General features: G+C 40.7%; 1 protein-coding gene across 1 annotated transcript in view; it reads right to left on the bottom strand.

Moving 5' to 3' along the window:
* MAMDC2 (MAM domain containing 2) overlaps positions 1-7,671 on the bottom strand; it is an 86,499-nt gene extending 78,828 nt beyond the window's left edge. The window contains exons 1-5 of the mRNA XM_075860441.1: positions 7,665-7,671; positions 7,106-7,374; positions 5,015-5,099; positions 1,716-1,853; positions 1,182-1,438 (exon numbers count right to left, since the gene is read on the bottom strand). Coding sequence (XP_075716556.1) covers positions 1,182-1,438; positions 1,716-1,853; positions 5,015-5,099; positions 7,106-7,374; positions 7,665-7,671 — 756 coding nt within the window. The remainder of the gene's footprint in view (positions 1-1,181; positions 1,439-1,715; positions 1,854-5,014; positions 5,100-7,105; positions 7,375-7,664) is intronic.
* Between the last annotated feature and the right edge of the window lie 10,663 nt (positions 7,672-18,334).

The following is an 18,334-nucleotide window of genomic DNA, read 5'->3' as shown; positions in this document are numbered from 1 at the left end:
CACCAAATTGTGGTGTCGTTTTTCAGCCGGAATGTCCGCTGCGGAAAGTTGCAAAAAAAAAAAAAACTTACATAGCCATGGCAAGGCGTCCCTCTGACATCCTGCAGGCCGGCCTCCTGGGATGACGTTTCATCCCATGTGACCGCTGCAGCCTGTGATTTGCTGCAGCGGTCACATGGAATAAAATGTCATCTCAGGAGGCCGGCCAGGATGAAGAAACACAGAATTCTGGGTAAGTATAAGATTATTTTTTTTCAGAGTTGGATTTTTTGTTGAGGAATCGCTGCTTTTCCGTTGCAAGAAACGGAACATCTGCTATTTGTTGCGGGTTTTAGCTCCCCATTGAATTAAATGGGGAAAACCAGCAAGAAAGCAGTGATTACGCAAAAACAATTGACATGATGCGGATTAAAAATACGCACCGCAGGTCAATTTCTGAGAATTTTTTCCGCTTATCATTTATGCAACATGTGGATGAGATTGGTTCAAATCTTCTCCACTTGCTGCTACTGTTTTATATTGCAGATTTTCCGCAACTAAATCCGTTGATGAAAATTCACAGTATTCACGCTACTTGTGAACGTACCCTAAAAGGTTTGTCTATGTATGAACAAAATTTCACAGTTTATATAAAGAAATAATCTATACAAAATAATTACATTGCATTACTTATTTTGTATTAATTCTGAGTTACAGGCTGCATTATGGTTCAGAGCTGTATTTTATAATTCTGCTGATTCTCACTATAAGCAGTCAACATTCTTGTCTCCAGATATTCTTAACAACTTAGCTCCCATAACACAGCGAGACAGTTAATTTTTCTTACATCAGACTACTGTATTGTGCCTTGTGTAAAGGCTACACTGTCCACAACATTTTGAGACAGATTTGTGCAAACACGGAACAAGTAAGGAATTTTGGCAGATTTCAGCTCAGAAGCCAACATAAATGTGAATTTACCTCTGGATATAGACAAGATTTGTATAAGATAAGTAATGCAATATATTTCAAAAGCTTATAAACTTTGTCTATATATGAATACTTTATGCAAACTATAAAATGATGTTCGGATCTGGTTATATGATTTGAAAGGCCAATAACCAAATAAAAAAAACAATTCAACATAAAAGGACAGAATGATAAAACGTACTTTAAAAAGTATTACATCGAACCTGTCTTACCTCAACTGGGAATAATGCATTCAAATCAACCTCAGCTAGGTTCCATTCCCCTTGTCTTACATCATTCATTTTCCAGATTTCCTCATAGGACCCATGTAAGTCTCTAGTATAGACCATGAAATGATTGCTACTTTCACGATGAATACGATAATAGAAAGAAAGGCAACCCGAGATGGGACTAACAATCAAAGGGGACACCAACTGGGCTACTTCTTGGAAGTGCTTGGCATAAACAGAGTCAACATACATGTAGTGTCCTATGAAAGTAAAAAGAGAAGTTATGATGGGGGCACCTATTGATAAAAAAAACAGACATATCCATAAAAACTGGTGGATATGTGTGACTAATTTATTGATGGAATACCACATTACATTTGCAGCAGTAGGCAGATGAAGAACCCGTGTGTATGGCACCCATGTTTAACTGTTCTTATTTCGGATCTAACTCGGATCACCCGTCTCCCATGTTTCTCCCATGTTTATCAGCCTCAAACTTTCCTGTATTCACAAGACAGAACGAACTAACTGACTTACCAATTTCACTGCCAAGTGTGTGGTCTTTAGGCATGATAGCTTGTGAATTTCTGATGTTCCCTCCTCCAACAAACCAGTTTACATTTGGGTTCCAGCTGTTCATGTAACCACAGAGATGGTTTTCCTCAAAATCGCACTCTGCAATGACATAAAGGCAGTCAAAACACTGATAACCACATGCAAATCGTTATTCATATGATAATCATGATAGAAGACATTCACTCCATGGATATTTCTGCAAAACACAATGATCCTTTTGCTGAGTAACCAGACAAAACAGTTCTTTTTCTATGGCAATAAAACCCAAATGCTTTACTGAAAACATGTAATTCATTATAAATGAAGTCATCTGTAACTTTCCTTTCTCTAGTTATGTCACTGTAGTGGGAATATTGCTTTTAACATTTCGTGGTAGAACATTATGAATATGAAGAGAAAAAAAACTTACGAATTCTTAATATTATGCAACATAATGTTTAAAATGTACCAAGTAAGTGGACAGCAATATAATATGTATAACATTCAAGGGAAGGCATAGAGCAAACAAGACTTTCCAGCATCCAGATATTTTTATTTTTCACCACGTTTGCTACCTGCCTTTTTTGGCAATACTTAGTTTAGGTCTAAAAGGGTAAAGGGCTATGTAAATGTTTATGTTATACCCCTTATTCCCTTTTGAAGTAGATCTCCGTGTAAAATCTGAGTCATAAGTAGTCACAGTATGGGCACATACCAAGCTATAGGCATCGGTACCTATGTGAAACGGATCTCGAATACAGCCTAACGGCATCTTCAGAATGCATTATTGCTGTCTCCTAGACCTCAATAAGTTTTGTCTAGGCCTGACTAAGTGCAGTCTATAACAGACAGTTGAAAAAACATGGTCTATACCATGCCCGACATATATTTTCTGCACAGCTGTATTTGAGGAGGGCGTTTTCTACATATATTTTATTTATGTAAAAACCATAAAAATTCTTTCCGAACAGATCTTTCTTGTTTTTGGCAAAATACATATGGAGGAAACACAGATCACAAATATGGACATATTAAAAAAGCCCATATATACAGTAGATACATGTACATAAACGTGGTTAGTATACGATCATTAGGCCTCTTTCACGCAGTGTTTTTTTCTCAACATTTTAAAATGCACGTAAAAAACGTCAGGTGTTTGAAGCCTTTCTTTATGGCATTTTTTTAAATGCATTTTTGGTGATTTTCCTTTTGTACAGGCCATTGATGGGAAAACGCCTGGAAAAACGCATTCAACTAAAACGCTGTGCATGTAAAGATATTCATACTTTACTATGGACTTTTAAATAACATGTGTCTGCAGTGTCCCCCCCCCCCCCCCAAAAAAAAAATGCAAAAAAGCTGTGGGAAAATGCCACCGAAAACGGTGAAAAACATTGGGGCAGATGTACTAATGCAGCCTAAGATTTAGGGAGTGTAATCTTAGTCCAGGCAGTTAGAACATGCACTAAATGTATTAGGGTATGTTCACACGTACACGTCCGATACGCCTGAAATTACGGAGCTGTTTTCAGGCGAAAACAGCTCCTGAATTTCAGACGTAATGGCATGTGCAGGGGTTTTTCGCAGCGTCCATTACGAACGTAATTGGAGCTGTTTTTCTATGGAGTCAATGGAAAACGGCTCCAATTACGTCTCAAGAAGTGAAATGCACTTCTTTGACGCGGGCGTCTTTTTTACGCACAATACATCGTAAAACCCATTCAAATGAATGGGCAGATGTTTGCCGACGCATTCAAGCAGTATTTTCGTCCGTAATTCCAGGCGTAAAACACCTGAATTACGTCCGTAAATAGTGGGTGTGAACATACCCTTACAGTGGTAAATGCTGTATGATAAATTTGGCGTATCTTACTTGACCTCCTAGACACTTCTCACCTTCTTATACTACTTTTGATTTGGCTTAGTGTATGACAGAGTTTGGTGCCAGTTTTTTTGGTGCACGATGACGCATTTTAAGCCATGCCCAATTTCACTTAAAGAGGCTCTGTCACCACATTATAAGTACATTATAATTTTAGATTTGTGCTAATTAGTTTCTTAATGCCCAACTGGGCATTTTTTAACTTTTGACCAAGTGGGCGTTGTACAGAGGAGTGATGACGCTGACCAATCAGCGTCATACACTTCTCTCCATTCATGTCTATTTGTACTCAGCCCAGCGTGATCTCACGAGATCACACTGTGCTTTCACATACACCCACATTAAATTTACTGAAGTGTCTTGGGAGTGAATAGACATTGCCTCCAGCCAGGACTCAATGTCCTTTCACACTCCCGACACTTCGGTAAAGTTAGTGTGGGACTTAATCACAGCGTAATCTCGCGAGATCACGCTGTGAATGACAGCACAGCGTGATCTCACGAGATTGCGCTGTGCTGTGTGAGTAAGTCCCACAAAAACTTTACCGAAGTGTCGGGAGTGTGAATATACATCGAGTCCTGGCTGGAGGCAATGTCTATTCACTCTCAAGACACTTCAGTAAAGTTAATGTGGGTGTATGTGACAGCACAGCGTGATCTCGCGAGATCAAGCTGTGCTGAATACAAATGGACATGAATGGAGAGAAGTGTATGATGCTGATTGGTCAGCGTCATATGCTTCTCTTTATAATGCCCACTTGGTCAAAAGTTAAAAAACGCCCAGTTGGGCATTAAGAAACTAATTAGCATAAATCTAAAATTGCTCATAACTTGCTCAAAAATGATCGTTTTTCAAAATAAAAAAACACTGTTGTTAACTACATTACAGCGCCGATCAGATTATGTAGGAAATAGAGCACTTATAATGTGGTGACAGAGCCTCTTTACGCCATGTCCCTTTTTAGAACACTCTAGTGAGGCGCAAATATCTGGATTAACAATAAATGTGCCAAACTGCTCCAAGATGCGCCAGATTTTCGACACATTCGAGCTGCAGACACATTCGTATATCTGCCCCATTGTGTGTGAAACTGGCCTAACAAAAATGTTTAAATATTCTGATCTGAAGACTTGTTAGCTTCTGCCCCACATGCATTTGACTCCCAATAGAATGTACAGTTATTGAGCAAGTCATATTTCTACGTGGTACATTTAAACAGGCACTTTAATGCTACAGAACTTTATGGCTTCTGGTTTGCTCATATAGGTTCCAGCAAAATAAGCAATAAATTCAATGCTATATTATAGTGTTTCAACAGAGGTAATAACCTCTCCTGTCACATTTTAAAATGTCATGTGTAGCCCTCCAGAAATATACTTTTCTAGAATTTCACACTTACCAATGCAATACCCAGTAGTCATTTTTAACTCATAGATTGCTATACTGCTTTTTTCATCAGCTCCAAGAATACCTTCCAGTATAATCTACAATAGAATGGGAAAAAAAATCAACATTTTCTGGAACAGTTTTTTTTATTTTTTATTAAAACCCGTTAAAATTGTACCAAACCAACAAGTGCATTTTGCTAAACTAGTCTAGGTGCAATAGTGGTGGGGTGGAAAAGCACACCGCTATTTGCCTGACCCTCATATATGTCACTTAAGATGCTGGAGCCACTTTATATATTAGGGAATTGCCTTGTGAGCAAATTTGAGCAATTCAAATAGTGAAAAGCAGCTGCAAGGTTATCAAATTCCCTTGTGTTAGGGTATGTTCACACGGAGTGTTTGTCAGACGTTTTTCGGGCCGTAAACGTCCCATAAAACGGCTGAAAAATCGGAAGCAGAACGCCTCCAAAGATCTTCCCATTGATTTCAATGCGAAATACGGAGTTCTGTTCCGACAGGGCATTTTTTACGCGGCCGTCCTTCAAAGCGGCCGCGTAAAAAAAAGCGGCCGCGAAAAAGAAGCGCATGTCACTTCTTCAGCCGTTTTTGGAGCCGTTTTTCATAGACTTTATAGAAAAACAGCTCCAAAAACGGCCGTTTAAAAACGCAGCGAAAAACGTGACTTTGATTAAAAAACGTCTGAAAATCAGGAGCTGTTTTCCCTTGAAAACAGCTCCGTATTTTGAGCCATTTTTTATTTTATGTGTGCACATACCCTTAGGGTATGTTCACACGGCTTATTTACGCACGTAATTCGGGCGTTTTACGCCTCGATTTACGTCCGAAAATGCGGCTCGATAGCGTTGGCAAACATCTGCCCATTCATTAGAATGGGTCTTACGATGTCCTGTGCACACGGTCATTTTTTTTAAGCCCCGCTGTCAAAAGGCGGAGCGTAAAAAAGACGCCCGCGACAAAGAAGTGCCTGTCATTTCTTGAGACGTAGTTGGAGCCGTATTCCCTTGACTCCATGGAAAAACAGCTCCATTTACGTCTGTAATGGACGCAGCGAAATAGCGCGTCAACATGCCATTACGGCTGAAATTACGGTGCTGTTTTCTCCTGAAAACAGCCCCGTAATTTCAGCCGTTACGGACGCTGCCGTGTGAACATACCCTTACTCTCCTAGGACCATCAGCACAACATTTTATGAATGTAGAGAAGAGTGGCTGCTGCAATAGCCATTTGCTCATAGCAACAGCTGCTTTCCCCTTTTAGGGTATGTTCACACAGGGCGGATACCGTGCGTAAATACACACAGCGTATCCGTCCTGGGCGCCGCAGGGAATTTTTAAAGACCCGCAACAAATAAGCATAGATTACGCAAATACAATTGACATGCTGCGGACTAAAAAACTGCACCGCAGCTCAATTTCTGAACGTTTTTTCCGCTCAGCATTTACGCAGCGTGTGGATCAGATTTGTTCAAATCTCATCCACTTTGCTGCTTCTATATTAAGCTACGGATTTTCCGCAACGGAATCTGTTGCGGAAAACCTGCAGTATTTACGCTACGTGTGAACTTATCCTTAGGCTGGATTTACATGAGCGTGTGCGTTTTGCGCGCGCAAAAGGTACTTAACAGCTCCGTGTGTCAGCCCTGTATGATGCGCGGCTGCGTGATTTTCGCGCAGCCGCCATCATTATGACACTCTGTTTGTATGTTTGTAAACAGAAAAGCACGTGGTGCTTTTCTGTTTTCATTCATAGTTTTACTGCTGTTGCGCGAATCACGCGCGTCCCACGGAAATGGGTGCGTGATGCGCAAAATACGCATAAAGAACGGACATGTCGTGAGTTTTACGCAGCGGACTCACTCTGCGTAAAAATCATGGAACTGTCTGCACAGCCCCATAGACTAATATAGGTCCGTACGACGCGCGTAAAAATCACGCGCGTTGCACGGACGTATATCACGTTCATCTGAATAAGCCCTAAATGTCAGTAAGCTCATACTTAATATGTTTGCCTATATTGTTTATTTTGTTATATACATTTCTCCCACAAAGTTTTGTAAAATAATAAAAACATCTAATATTTACCTTATATTTTTTTGTCGAATTTCTTAAATCTACACTTGCTATTAACCAGCCATCTGACTGTTCCTGGCTTGACCATAGAAGGTAATCAAAGCTCTCTCCATCAGGACTGACAAAAACATTTAACAAACTGGGATTGGGGGAGAATTCCAGTCCAGTAATTTGATAAACTAATCTAAGACAGCTCCATTCATCAGGCTGGAGATCAGGACTGAGGAGAACAGCTTTCTGTCCATGAATTCCACGTGTTGTATCCACTGAAACATAATGACCTGAAAAAAGTGAAGAAATTTACAATTGCATACATACAACAATTTTTCAACAGATTATTGTTGTTTATTATAACATAGCTCATTGAAAAAAATCAGAAATTGCCTACGAGGAGTATGTTTAGGTAATTTTAGTTATATGCATTCCAATTTTATTTTGCAAACATTTTAAGGCCAGGATTACACACACAATTTTGATGTAGTTTTTGCAGGGGTGTAGCTAAGGGAGGGGGAGGCAGGCGGGGCCTGGGCACAACTAAGAGGGAATGTGGGGGGGGGCGCCAGGGCCGCACCATCCATGACGGCGGCCTGCTGGCTCTATGAGGGGGTGGTGGTGACACTAAAACCAGCCGCTGCCACCCCCTCCTGCACTATAGGCGATGAATGGCCAGATACGTTCCGTGCCCAGCCATTCAGCGCCTTTCAACGACTCAAGTGGCGCGATTACTTCTTTGCGTCGTTGAAAGGCGCTGATTGACAGGACAAGTCATAGTGCCCTGCCAATCAGCGCCTTTCATAGACGCAAGGTCTATGTCACAGCTCCTTCCCCAGGGACAGATCGCGGTGGTCCCCACCGATTAACCCCATAGAAGCCGCGTTCAAAAGTGATCGCGGCTTCTAAGAGGTTAGAACACTATCGACGGCCCCACGACGTGATCCACGACGGGCTATGGCAACCGGAGGCCTAACAGTGACCTCCGGGTCTGCCATCTAAGGAAGCCTAGTAGGTCCTGCCAACTGACAGCTCTAATACACTGCACTACGTATGTAGTGCAGTGTATTAGAATAGTGATCAGGGCTTCATGCCTTCATGTCTCCATGTTTTTGTTTTTTTTAAAGTAATAAAAGTAAAATTTGCCCCTTTTCCCTTATTAAGTCCTTTACCATTAAATAGAAAAATAAATAAACTATACATAATAAGTATCGCCACATCCGTAACGGCCGTAAAAGATAAAAGTATATTGTTATTTATCCCGCACGGTGAACGCTGTAAAAAAATAAAAATAATAAACCATACCAGAATCGCTATTTTTTGGTCACTCCACGTCCCAAAAAATGGAATAAAAAGAAATCATAAAGTTGTATTTACCCAGAAATGGAACTAACCAAAACTATAGTTCGTTCCGCAAAAAACAAGCCCCCACACAGCTTTTTTGATGAAAAAAAAAAAAAAAAGTTATGGCTCTTAAAAAAAAAAAAAAAAGTATTTTATTGTGCAAACGCTGTAAAACATAAAAAAAACTATATACATTTGGTAGCGCCGTAATCGTATCGGCCCGCACAATAAAGTGAATATGTCATTTACAGTGCATGGTGAACGCTGTAAAAAAAATAAATAAATAAAAATAGTAGAATTGCTGTTCTTTAGTCACCATGCCTCGAAAAACTGATCAAAAAGTCGCACGTACCCCAAATTGGTGCCAATGTAAACTACAGATTGTCCCGCAAAAAATAAGCCCTCACACAGCTCAGTGGAAAAAATAAAAAAGTTCTGGCTCTCAGAATATGGCGACACAAAAGGTGCAGAATGTGTTCCAAAAGGGGATAAGATCTGGCACCATTTATAATTTATTCAGCAGTTTCTGACCTCATATGGGATATTGCCGTACTCGGGAGAAATTAAATTACAGATTTTGGGGTGACTTTTCTCCGTTATCTCTTGTGAAAATGAAAACATTCAACATTTTAGTGGAAAGAATTTTGATATTCATTTTCACTGCCTAATTCCAATAAATTCTGCAAAAGTCCTGTGGAGTCTAAATGCTCACTATACCCCTAGATAGATTCTTAAAGGGGTGTCGTTTCCCAAATGGGGTCACTTTTGGGAGGTTTCCACTGTTTTGGTCCCTCAGGGGCTTTGCAAATGTGACATGGCATCCGAAAACCATACCAGATAAATTTGAGCTCGAAAAGCCAAATGGCGCTTCTTAACTTTTTGAGCCCTGCCGTGTGTCCAAACAGCAGTTTATTACCACATATGGGGTATTGTTGTAATCGGGAGGAATTGCTTTTCAAATGTTGTGGGGGCTTTTTCTCCTTTAATCCTTGTAAAAATGTTCAATAATACAGCCTAATTGCACTAAATGCAGCAAAAAACCTGTGGGGTCAAAATGTTTTCTATACCCCTCAAAAATTCCTTGAGGGGTGTAATTTGCCAAATGGGGTCACATTTGGGGGGTTTCCACTGTTTTGGCACCACAAGACCTCTTCAAACCTGACATAGTGCCTAAAATATATTCTAATAAAAAGGAGACCCAAAATCTACTATGTGCTTCTTTGCTTCTGTATACTGTACTTCAGTCCATTACCACACTAGGGCCACATGAGGGATATTTTTAAAAACTGCAGAATCTGGGCAATAAATATTAAGTTGCATTTCTCTGGTAAAACCTTCTGTGTTACAGACGAAAAAATTAAATAAAAGGATTTTCTGCTAAAAAAATGACATTTGTAAATTTCACCTCCACTTTCTCCAATTTCTCCACTTTCTCCAATTCCTGTGAAACGCCTAAAGGGTTAACAAACTTTCTAAATGCTGTTTTGAATACTTTGAGGGGTTTAGTTTTTAAAATGGGTTGTTTTATGGGGGGTTATAATATATAGGCCCCTCAAAGCCACTTCATAACTGAACTGGTACGTTAAAAAAAAAAGGCTTTTGAAATTTTCTTGAAAATATGAGAAATTGCTGTTTATGTTCTAAGCCTTGCAACGTCCTAGAAAAGTAAAAGGACGTTCAAAAAACGATGCCAACATAAAGTAGACATATGAGATATGTGAACTAGTAACTATTTTGTGTGGTATAACCATCTGCCTTACAAGCAGATACATTTAAATTCATAAAAATGCTTATTTTTCCAAATTTTCTCAAAATGTTGCTATTTTTATTTTACAAATAAACACTGAATGTATCAACCAATTTTTACCACTAACAAAAAGTCCAATGTGTCACGAGAAAACATAGTCAGAATCTCTTGGATTAATAAAGGCATTCCAAAGTTATTACCAGATAAAGTGACACGTCAGATTTGAAAAATGGACTCTAAACCTTAAGGCCCAAACTAGGCTGCGTCATTAAGTGGTTAAAGAGGCTCTGTCACCACATTATACGTGCCCTATCTCCTACATAAGGAGATGGGCGCTGTAATGTAGGTGACAGTGATGCTTTTTATTTAGAAAAACGATCTATTTTAAACCACTTTATTAGCGATTTTTAGCTTTATGCTATTGAGTTTCTTAATGCCCAAGTGGGCGTGTTTTTACTTTCGACCAAGTGGGCGTTGTACAGAGGAGTGTATGTCGCTGACCAATCAGCGTCATGCACTCCTCTCCATTCATTTACACAGCAGCATCACGTTCTTACTAGAACACGATGTGCAGCCACATACACAGACATTAACGTTAATCAAGTGTCCTGATAATGAATATACATGACCTCCAGCCTGGACGTCATGTGTATTCAGAATCCTGACACTTCTGAATCTTTTCTGTGAGATTTCCAGCAAGGGAAACGAAATCTCGTTTACATTGTAATCTCGCGAGATTATGTTTGCCTTGCTGAAATCTCACAGAAGAGATTCAGAAGTGTCAGAATTCTGAATACACATGACGTCCTGTCTGGAGGTCATGTATATTCATTATCAGGACACTTGATTAACGTTAATGTCTGTGTATGTGGCTGCGCATCGTGTTCTAGTAAGAACGCGATGCTGCTGTGTAAATGAATGGAGAGGAGTGCATGACACTGACTGGTCACTGATTGGTCAGCGTCATACACTCCTCTGTACAACGCCCACTTGGTCGAAAGTAAAAACACGCCCAGTTGGGCATTAAGAAACTCATTAGCATAAAGCTAAAAATCGCTAATAAAGTGGTTTAAAATAGATCATTTTTCTAAATAAAAAGCATCACTGTCACCTACATTATAGCGCCGATCTCCTTATGTAGGAGATAGGGCACTTATAATGTGGTGACAGAGCCTCTTTAAAGAATCTTCTACAGTGACAGCTTGCACTTTACAAAGCCGTGATTTCATTTAAAGCGTAAATAACATTTTAGATGACTTTTTAGAATAAACTGTCATATGTGTGTACATGAGGAATGTCACAGGGACTGCTGTGGATGGTGCAAACCTACTTTGTTACCAAGGTATTTGACGTAGGGCTAAACCAGGGAGCGAAGTCTAAGGCTGGGTTCACACGACCTATTTTCAGACGTAAACGAGGCGTATTATGCCTCGTTTTACGTCTGAAAATAGGGCTACAATACGTCGGCAAACATCTGCCCATTCATTTGAATGGGTTTGCCGACGTATTGTGCAGACGACCTGTAATTTATGCGTCGTCGTTTGACAGCTGTCAAACGACGACGCGTAAATTGACTGCCTCGGCAAAGAAGTGCAGGGCACTTCTTTGCAACGTAATTTGAGCTGTTCTTCATTGAACTCAATGAAGAGCAGCTCAAGATGTACGAGCGTCACAGACGCCTCGTATATTACGAGGAGGAGCATTTACGGCTGAAACGACGCAGCTGTTTTCTTCTGAAAACAGGCTGTCATTTCAGCCGTAAATGCCTGCTATCGTGTGAACATACACTAAAGAGACCCCAAGTATTCATCCTTTAACCCGTATAATTGGATCTGGACTTTGCTGCTGGGGAACCCCAGGTTGCTACACCAAGAGTAGTGGTGACGGCCAACTTAAACAGGTGTAGTACTAAAATCGAAGGAGAGTATGCAGGGTCAGGTATAGCAATGATCATGGCAGGCAGCAAACATGCACTCACAATTGGTAGAGCAAAAGGTCTGGCCAGGTGGCATAGAATCATCACAGGTCACTAGCAAGAGGTCAGGGCAAATGGCAGGCATGGATAGTCAAAGGTACAGGAAGAGTCAAACACAGAAATTCCAAACAAACGATCAGCAGAGAATCACTAGCAAGCTAGGAGGAACCAGGTTGCTCAGGCAATAAATTAACCCATGGAGGATCCCTTTATACACTGGAAAAGATGGGTCGATAATTAGGCGCGCATTGGCCAATTAGGAATAGGAGGGTCAGCGTGTATGTGCACTAGGGATTGCAGGACGAGATCGTCAGCATTGGAGAGCTCAAACAGCCCAGAGTGATGGAGGTAGGCGGCTGTGGTCAGGAGCCAGAAAACGCTGTGAAGAAGTAAGTATACGGCGGCTGTGGGAAGCAGCGTTACAAGGAATAACACTATTTCTGGCCATTGTAGGACTTGTATCCTGCATTTTTTTTTTTTTGCAGTTCTCCCCCTACAGGCCCTATCTCTAATTATTAGCTTTCCCTGAGCTAGTGAGTGGAGACTAACAGCTATCATGTCTGCCATACAAAGCACAAATAGAGAAGAGAACATCCTGCTCCCCAATTTCTTTGTAGCACACCCTCAAAAACAGCAAAAGCATGGTGGACAATATACAGCAGTAATGAGTAGTGAATTAAAGAGGCTCTGTCACCAGATTCTGAAATCCCTATCTCCTATGGCATGTGATCGGCGCTGCAATGTAGATAACAGTAACGTTTTTTTGTTTTTTTTTAAAACGTTTATATTTGGCCAAGTTATGAGCTATTTTATATATATGCAAATGAGGTTTGAAATGGACAACTGGGCGTTTTTTTTCGTTATGTCCAGCTGGGCGTGTATTGTGTTTTTAACTGGGCGTGTTTACGTGTATGACGCTGACCAATCAGTGACCAGTCAGCATCATACACTCATCTCCATTGATTTATACAGCAGCGATGTGCAGCCACATAAACAGAGATTAACGTTACTGCAGTGTCCTGATAATGAATACACATGACCATCCAGCCTGGACGTCATGTGTATTCAGAATCCTGACACTTCTGAATCTTTTCTTTGAGATTTCTAGCAAGGGAAACGAAATCTCGCGAGATTACGGAGGTAAACAAGATTTTGTTTCCCTTGCTGCAAATCTCACAGAAAAGATTCAGAAGTGTCCTGATGATGAATACACATGACGTCTAGGCTGGATGATCATGTGTATTCATTATCAGGACACTGTAGTAATGTTAATCTCTGTTTATGTGGCTGCACATCGCTGCTGTATAAATCAATGGAGATGAGTGTATGATGCTGACTGGTCACTGATTGGTCAGCGTCATACACGTAAACACGCCCAGTTAAAAACACAATACACGCCCAGTTGGACATAACGAAAAAAAAAACGCCCAGTTGTTCATTTCAAACCTCATTTGCATATATCTAAAATAGCTCATAACTTGGCCAAAAATGAACGTTTTTAAAAAAAACAAAAAACTTTACTGTTATCTACATTGCAGCGCCGATCACATGCAATAGGAGATAGGGATTTCAGAATCTGGTGACAGAGCCTCTTTAAGCACTGGGTGAGATAAAACACTTACTAGAAGCTACAGCAGTGTGTGTGTGTGTGTGTGTGTGTGTGTCTCTGCCACTCACTTAGCTCTTGCTCCCTCTTCCCCCTCCCCTCTGTGTAACTTCTAGGGGGCAGCATGTACCCTGATCCTTCAGTGAGCTGATAGTCTGTCTTGTCTTGAGGAGACGGATTTAGTAATCAATTAAAAGGGAGTGAAGAGTTAGAAAGGGGAAGGATGGAGGAACATGATCAGTGGAGAAAGAGACATTTTTCTCTAACAATATATTACAAAGTTTCTTAGATTTGCATGTACCATTTATTTCTGCAGTTTGTTGAAAAGTTAGTGACCATTTAAGGTAGGATTACATGGATATTATTGCCACCTGCAGTCACCAGCCGCGTTTCTATACAAGGTGGGCCATACATGAGTTTTCCCTCCAAACTATGTCCCTTGAAAATCTAAAGACTTAACTATTTTTACAGAAAAATATATCTTTCTTCACTTATCAGACTCCTCTCCTCCTCCCTCCCTCCCTCCCTGCCTACTGCACTGATCACTCACTCTGAATTCACTGGGTCATGTTCCAGCTGCTGCCCATAGAAGTCTATGGAGAGGGATGGGAGAGGGGGAGCAGCTGCAGAGAGAGATACAAACACAGACAGACGCTGCTGATAAATGCAAATACAAGTCATATAATGGCCAGAAATATTCTTTATGTATAGACACATGACAGCTTATTCTGAAAAGTCACCTGAAACGAAAGTTATGTATTCAAAATCTTGCAGAATGTGAAAAGAGTTAGGGTATGTTCACACGCAGTGGTCTCAGACGTAATTCGGGCCGTTTACGCCTTGAATTACGCCAGAAAAAACAGCACCATTGCGCCTCCAAACATCTGCCCATTGCTTGCAATGGGATTTACGGTGTTCTATTCCCACGAGGCTTCATTTTACGCGTCACTGTCAAAATACGGCGCGTAAAAAGACGCCCGCGAAAAAGAAGTGCATGTCACTTCTTGGGACGTTTTTGGAGGTGTTTTTCATTGACTCCATTAATAAACAGCTCCAATATCGGCCGTAAAATACGCCGCGAAAAACGCGAGTTGTTACAAAAACGTCTGAAAATCAGGAGCTGTTTTCGCTTGAAAACAGCTCCAGATTTTCAGACGTATTTTGCTAAGCGTGTGAACATACCCTTAGGGTGAATTCCCACGTGGCAGATGTTGTTGTAGAAATAAGGTCTCATTTATCTGAATGGAACTTGCAGAAATCTTTGTCTTTGCCGCCAAACCAACACCATTCAGGAATCTGCAGCTTATAAATCCACCCTTATTTAGAGTAAAGTCCTCAACACAATTTCTAATTGTAGCATTTCTTATCTGCCTCTTTTAGGAAATCTAGATTGTGGAAGGCAAGCTATGTGTGCATCTTGCCGTGCAGTCTGTGGATAACATTCATAATGTTATTTCTATAAATGGTTTATATATCACTCAGTGAAACTAAACTATAACTGTGCAATCTAGTATAGGCAGTCTGTTATGATAGAGGCTGCCAGCATTTTCTGCTATAAATTGTGTAATGAAAATAAGGACACAATAAAATGTATATCTAAAAATACATCATAGCAATTTTAATTAGCAAAAAAAATACAGTCTTGCACAAAGTGGTGAGGTCACACAACTGCCACAATTGCATTTAGCTGTCAATGTTACCAACATGTTAAAAGGCAGATGTAAGTGTAACGTAATGGCCCAATTTAAAACATTATATAGTTATGGTTACCACTTGATTGTATGATCTGTCTCTAGTATATACCAAAGCTCATTTTTGGTTACAAAAATACATGTACATTTACAATTAAAACTCTGGGATGTTTTTTTTTAACTTGTACTCTTTCATTATTTCTATTTAAAGTACATATTGCTACAAATTCTGTATTATATATATATATATATATATATATAATTGCTATGTGAAGTATCTGGAGTGGAAGGAATCTGGATGTAAACCCACTCAGGACATTAAATGATAATTAAAGCTGAGAAGATTTTAGCTTTTATTTTAGCTTTTTACTGTAACAAGTTTAGTAAAGACATAAAAATTACTACATGACTAAAAGTCTCTACTGTTGACTAGAAAATAAAAGACTAGTCTATGAATTACATTAAAGGGGTTGTCTCATAAAGACTACCCCATTTCAAAAAGAAGCCAACGTGTTCCAGTTTCTTTCACCACCACCACGACCAGTGGCTGCTGCAGGGGAAATGAAGCATGTACCATTCAAACGAATAGCTGTCCATGTAATGCATGGATGTGCCAGGTCTGCCAGAGGGGGTCTCCCTTCTGGCACATAGGGTGGGTCTCCGTTCTGGCACATAATGTCCATAGGCCCTAATAAGGGGCAGTATATCGCTTGCACAATATACTGCAAAACGAATGTATTGTAGTATATTCTGATTTTTACAGGTTCCTATAGGGCCTAATAGGAGCACAAAGATGCCAGACCTGGGGCCCTTCGTTAGCCCCTCAGGCTGCCATGACAACCATCGGCACCATGCAAACGCGACGCAGTAGAGCGATGGGCTGTCAGAGGGGGCAACCCATTTCTTTCTACTGGCTTAGATGTCAGTGCCGCTATTAACCGCAGCATCTAAATGGTTAAACATGGATTCCGAGTGATCTTCTATTTCACCCATTGCAATGAGCTGGCGGATGTAATATACATGTACGTGGCATTTTGCCAAGGGGCAATAGAGTAACTGTCATTTTATAAAGCTTTTGAGTTGTCATAGTGACATGTCAAAAGTTTTGATCGGTGGGGGTCCGGGTGTTGAGACCCCTACTAATCGCTGAAACAAAGGTGCAAAAGAGCTCAGCCAGGTGCAGTGCCACTTTGGCTGTTATAGGATCACTTCGACTTTCATCGGCTCTTCTGGGAGAGGTGGGTTTAGCTGAAGACTTATATGAGTCCGTCTTCAGCTAACCCTGTCTCTCTGAGAAGAGCCGAAGTAATCCCATCACAACCGACGGGGCACTGAGCTCTTCTTCTCCTTTGTTTCAGCAATTGGTAAGGTTCTCAGCACCCCGAACCCCACAGAGCAAAACTTCTGACATGTCACTATGACATGTCAAAAGAGTTATGCCTTTATTCTTTAAGCCTTGCTACCAACAAGATGTTCTTCAAAATGCAAGAGTTTAGAAGGATTGGGACTATTAGAATTCTCATGACATTGTTGTGATTAACTTAACTGGATGACTGAATCGGTAGCAAGCTTTACAATCTGAGCTGAGAAGGAGATAAAATTATGAGTTCTTGGTTTCAGGCCTTGCAGCACGAGACAGCATGGAATTGGTATATTGTTTAGGTGCAACAAACTGTCAGGATACCATAAGAGAGAGCATTTAAGTGTACAGATAAGTGTTGTTTGCTATTGTACAGAGGTACTATTTTTTTTTCTTACAGCAGTCTAATATTAATTTTCACTGTTTTTCCCTAAAGAAGACCTGTTTGTGTATCTGGATTTTTTCTATGTGTATTGTACGCATTTCCCTGCAATCCAGCCCCCTGTCTGCTTCTGATCAGACACCATCCTCATTTTTAGATTTCATCCTGCTTTCTCTTCCTCTATTCTGTGCAATCAATCCGATGATGCCTCAGCACACAGAAGCAGCTAGAGCCAGTACCATCTCTGCATGCTGGGAGGACAGTGTGATTATCCTTCCCTCAGTATTCTCCTTAATAAGCTAAGAGACCATAAGTATGGAGCCAGGGATGTTGAACTGTGATCTTCTTCAATATAACTTTGTGACAGGAGCCATCTTGTTATCATCATAAGTAAGGTTGACGGCCACCCGCATTTTCGGGCCGTGCTCCCATACAAAGTATGGGAACACAGCCCGTAAAACACGGATATGCTCCATAATTCCTAGCACAGTTCTACGGCACGGTCAATAGAACTGAATGGTGACGTAATTACGTCAAAAATTACTGTCGTGTGCATGGGGCCTTACTGTTATAGGCGTTTGCGTCCTCCCCTGTAGAGAACTTGTGTGGAACACCCTGTAGAGAACTTGTGTGGAATAGTCCTGCAATTTCATCATACAGGAAGTTCTGGTCTCTGTATGAGTGACACTTAGGCTGGGCTCACACAACCTATTTTCAGGCGTAAACGAGGCGTATTATGCCTCGATTTACGCCTGAAAATACGGCTCCAATACGTCGGCAAACATCTGCCCCTTCATTTGAATGGGTTTGCCGACGTACTGTGCCGACGACCTGTAATTTACGCGTCGTCGTTTGACAGCTGTCAAACGACTACGCGTAAAATGACAGCCTCGTCAAAGAAGTGCAGGACACTTCTTTGGACGTAATTTGAGCCGTTTTTCATTGAATTCAATGAAGAACAGCTCTAAATTACGGCCGTCCTTGACGTCTCGCAAAATGCGAGGACGAGCAATTACGTCTGAAATTATGGAGCTGTTTTCTCCTGAAAACAGCTCCGTAATTTCAGACGTATCGGACGCTGCCGCGTGCACATACCCTTAGATTCCCATAGACTCAAGTAAAAAAAAGACTGATTCAGACTGTTG

The sequence above is a fragment of the Rhinoderma darwinii genome, chromosome 1 (assembly GCF_050947455.1).
Source record: "Rhinoderma darwinii isolate aRhiDar2 chromosome 1, aRhiDar2.hap1, whole genome shotgun sequence".
NCBI lineage: Eukaryota > Metazoa > Chordata > Amphibia > Anura > Rhinodermatidae > Rhinoderma > Rhinoderma darwinii.
This window is presented reverse-complemented; position numbering and strand designations above follow the sequence as displayed.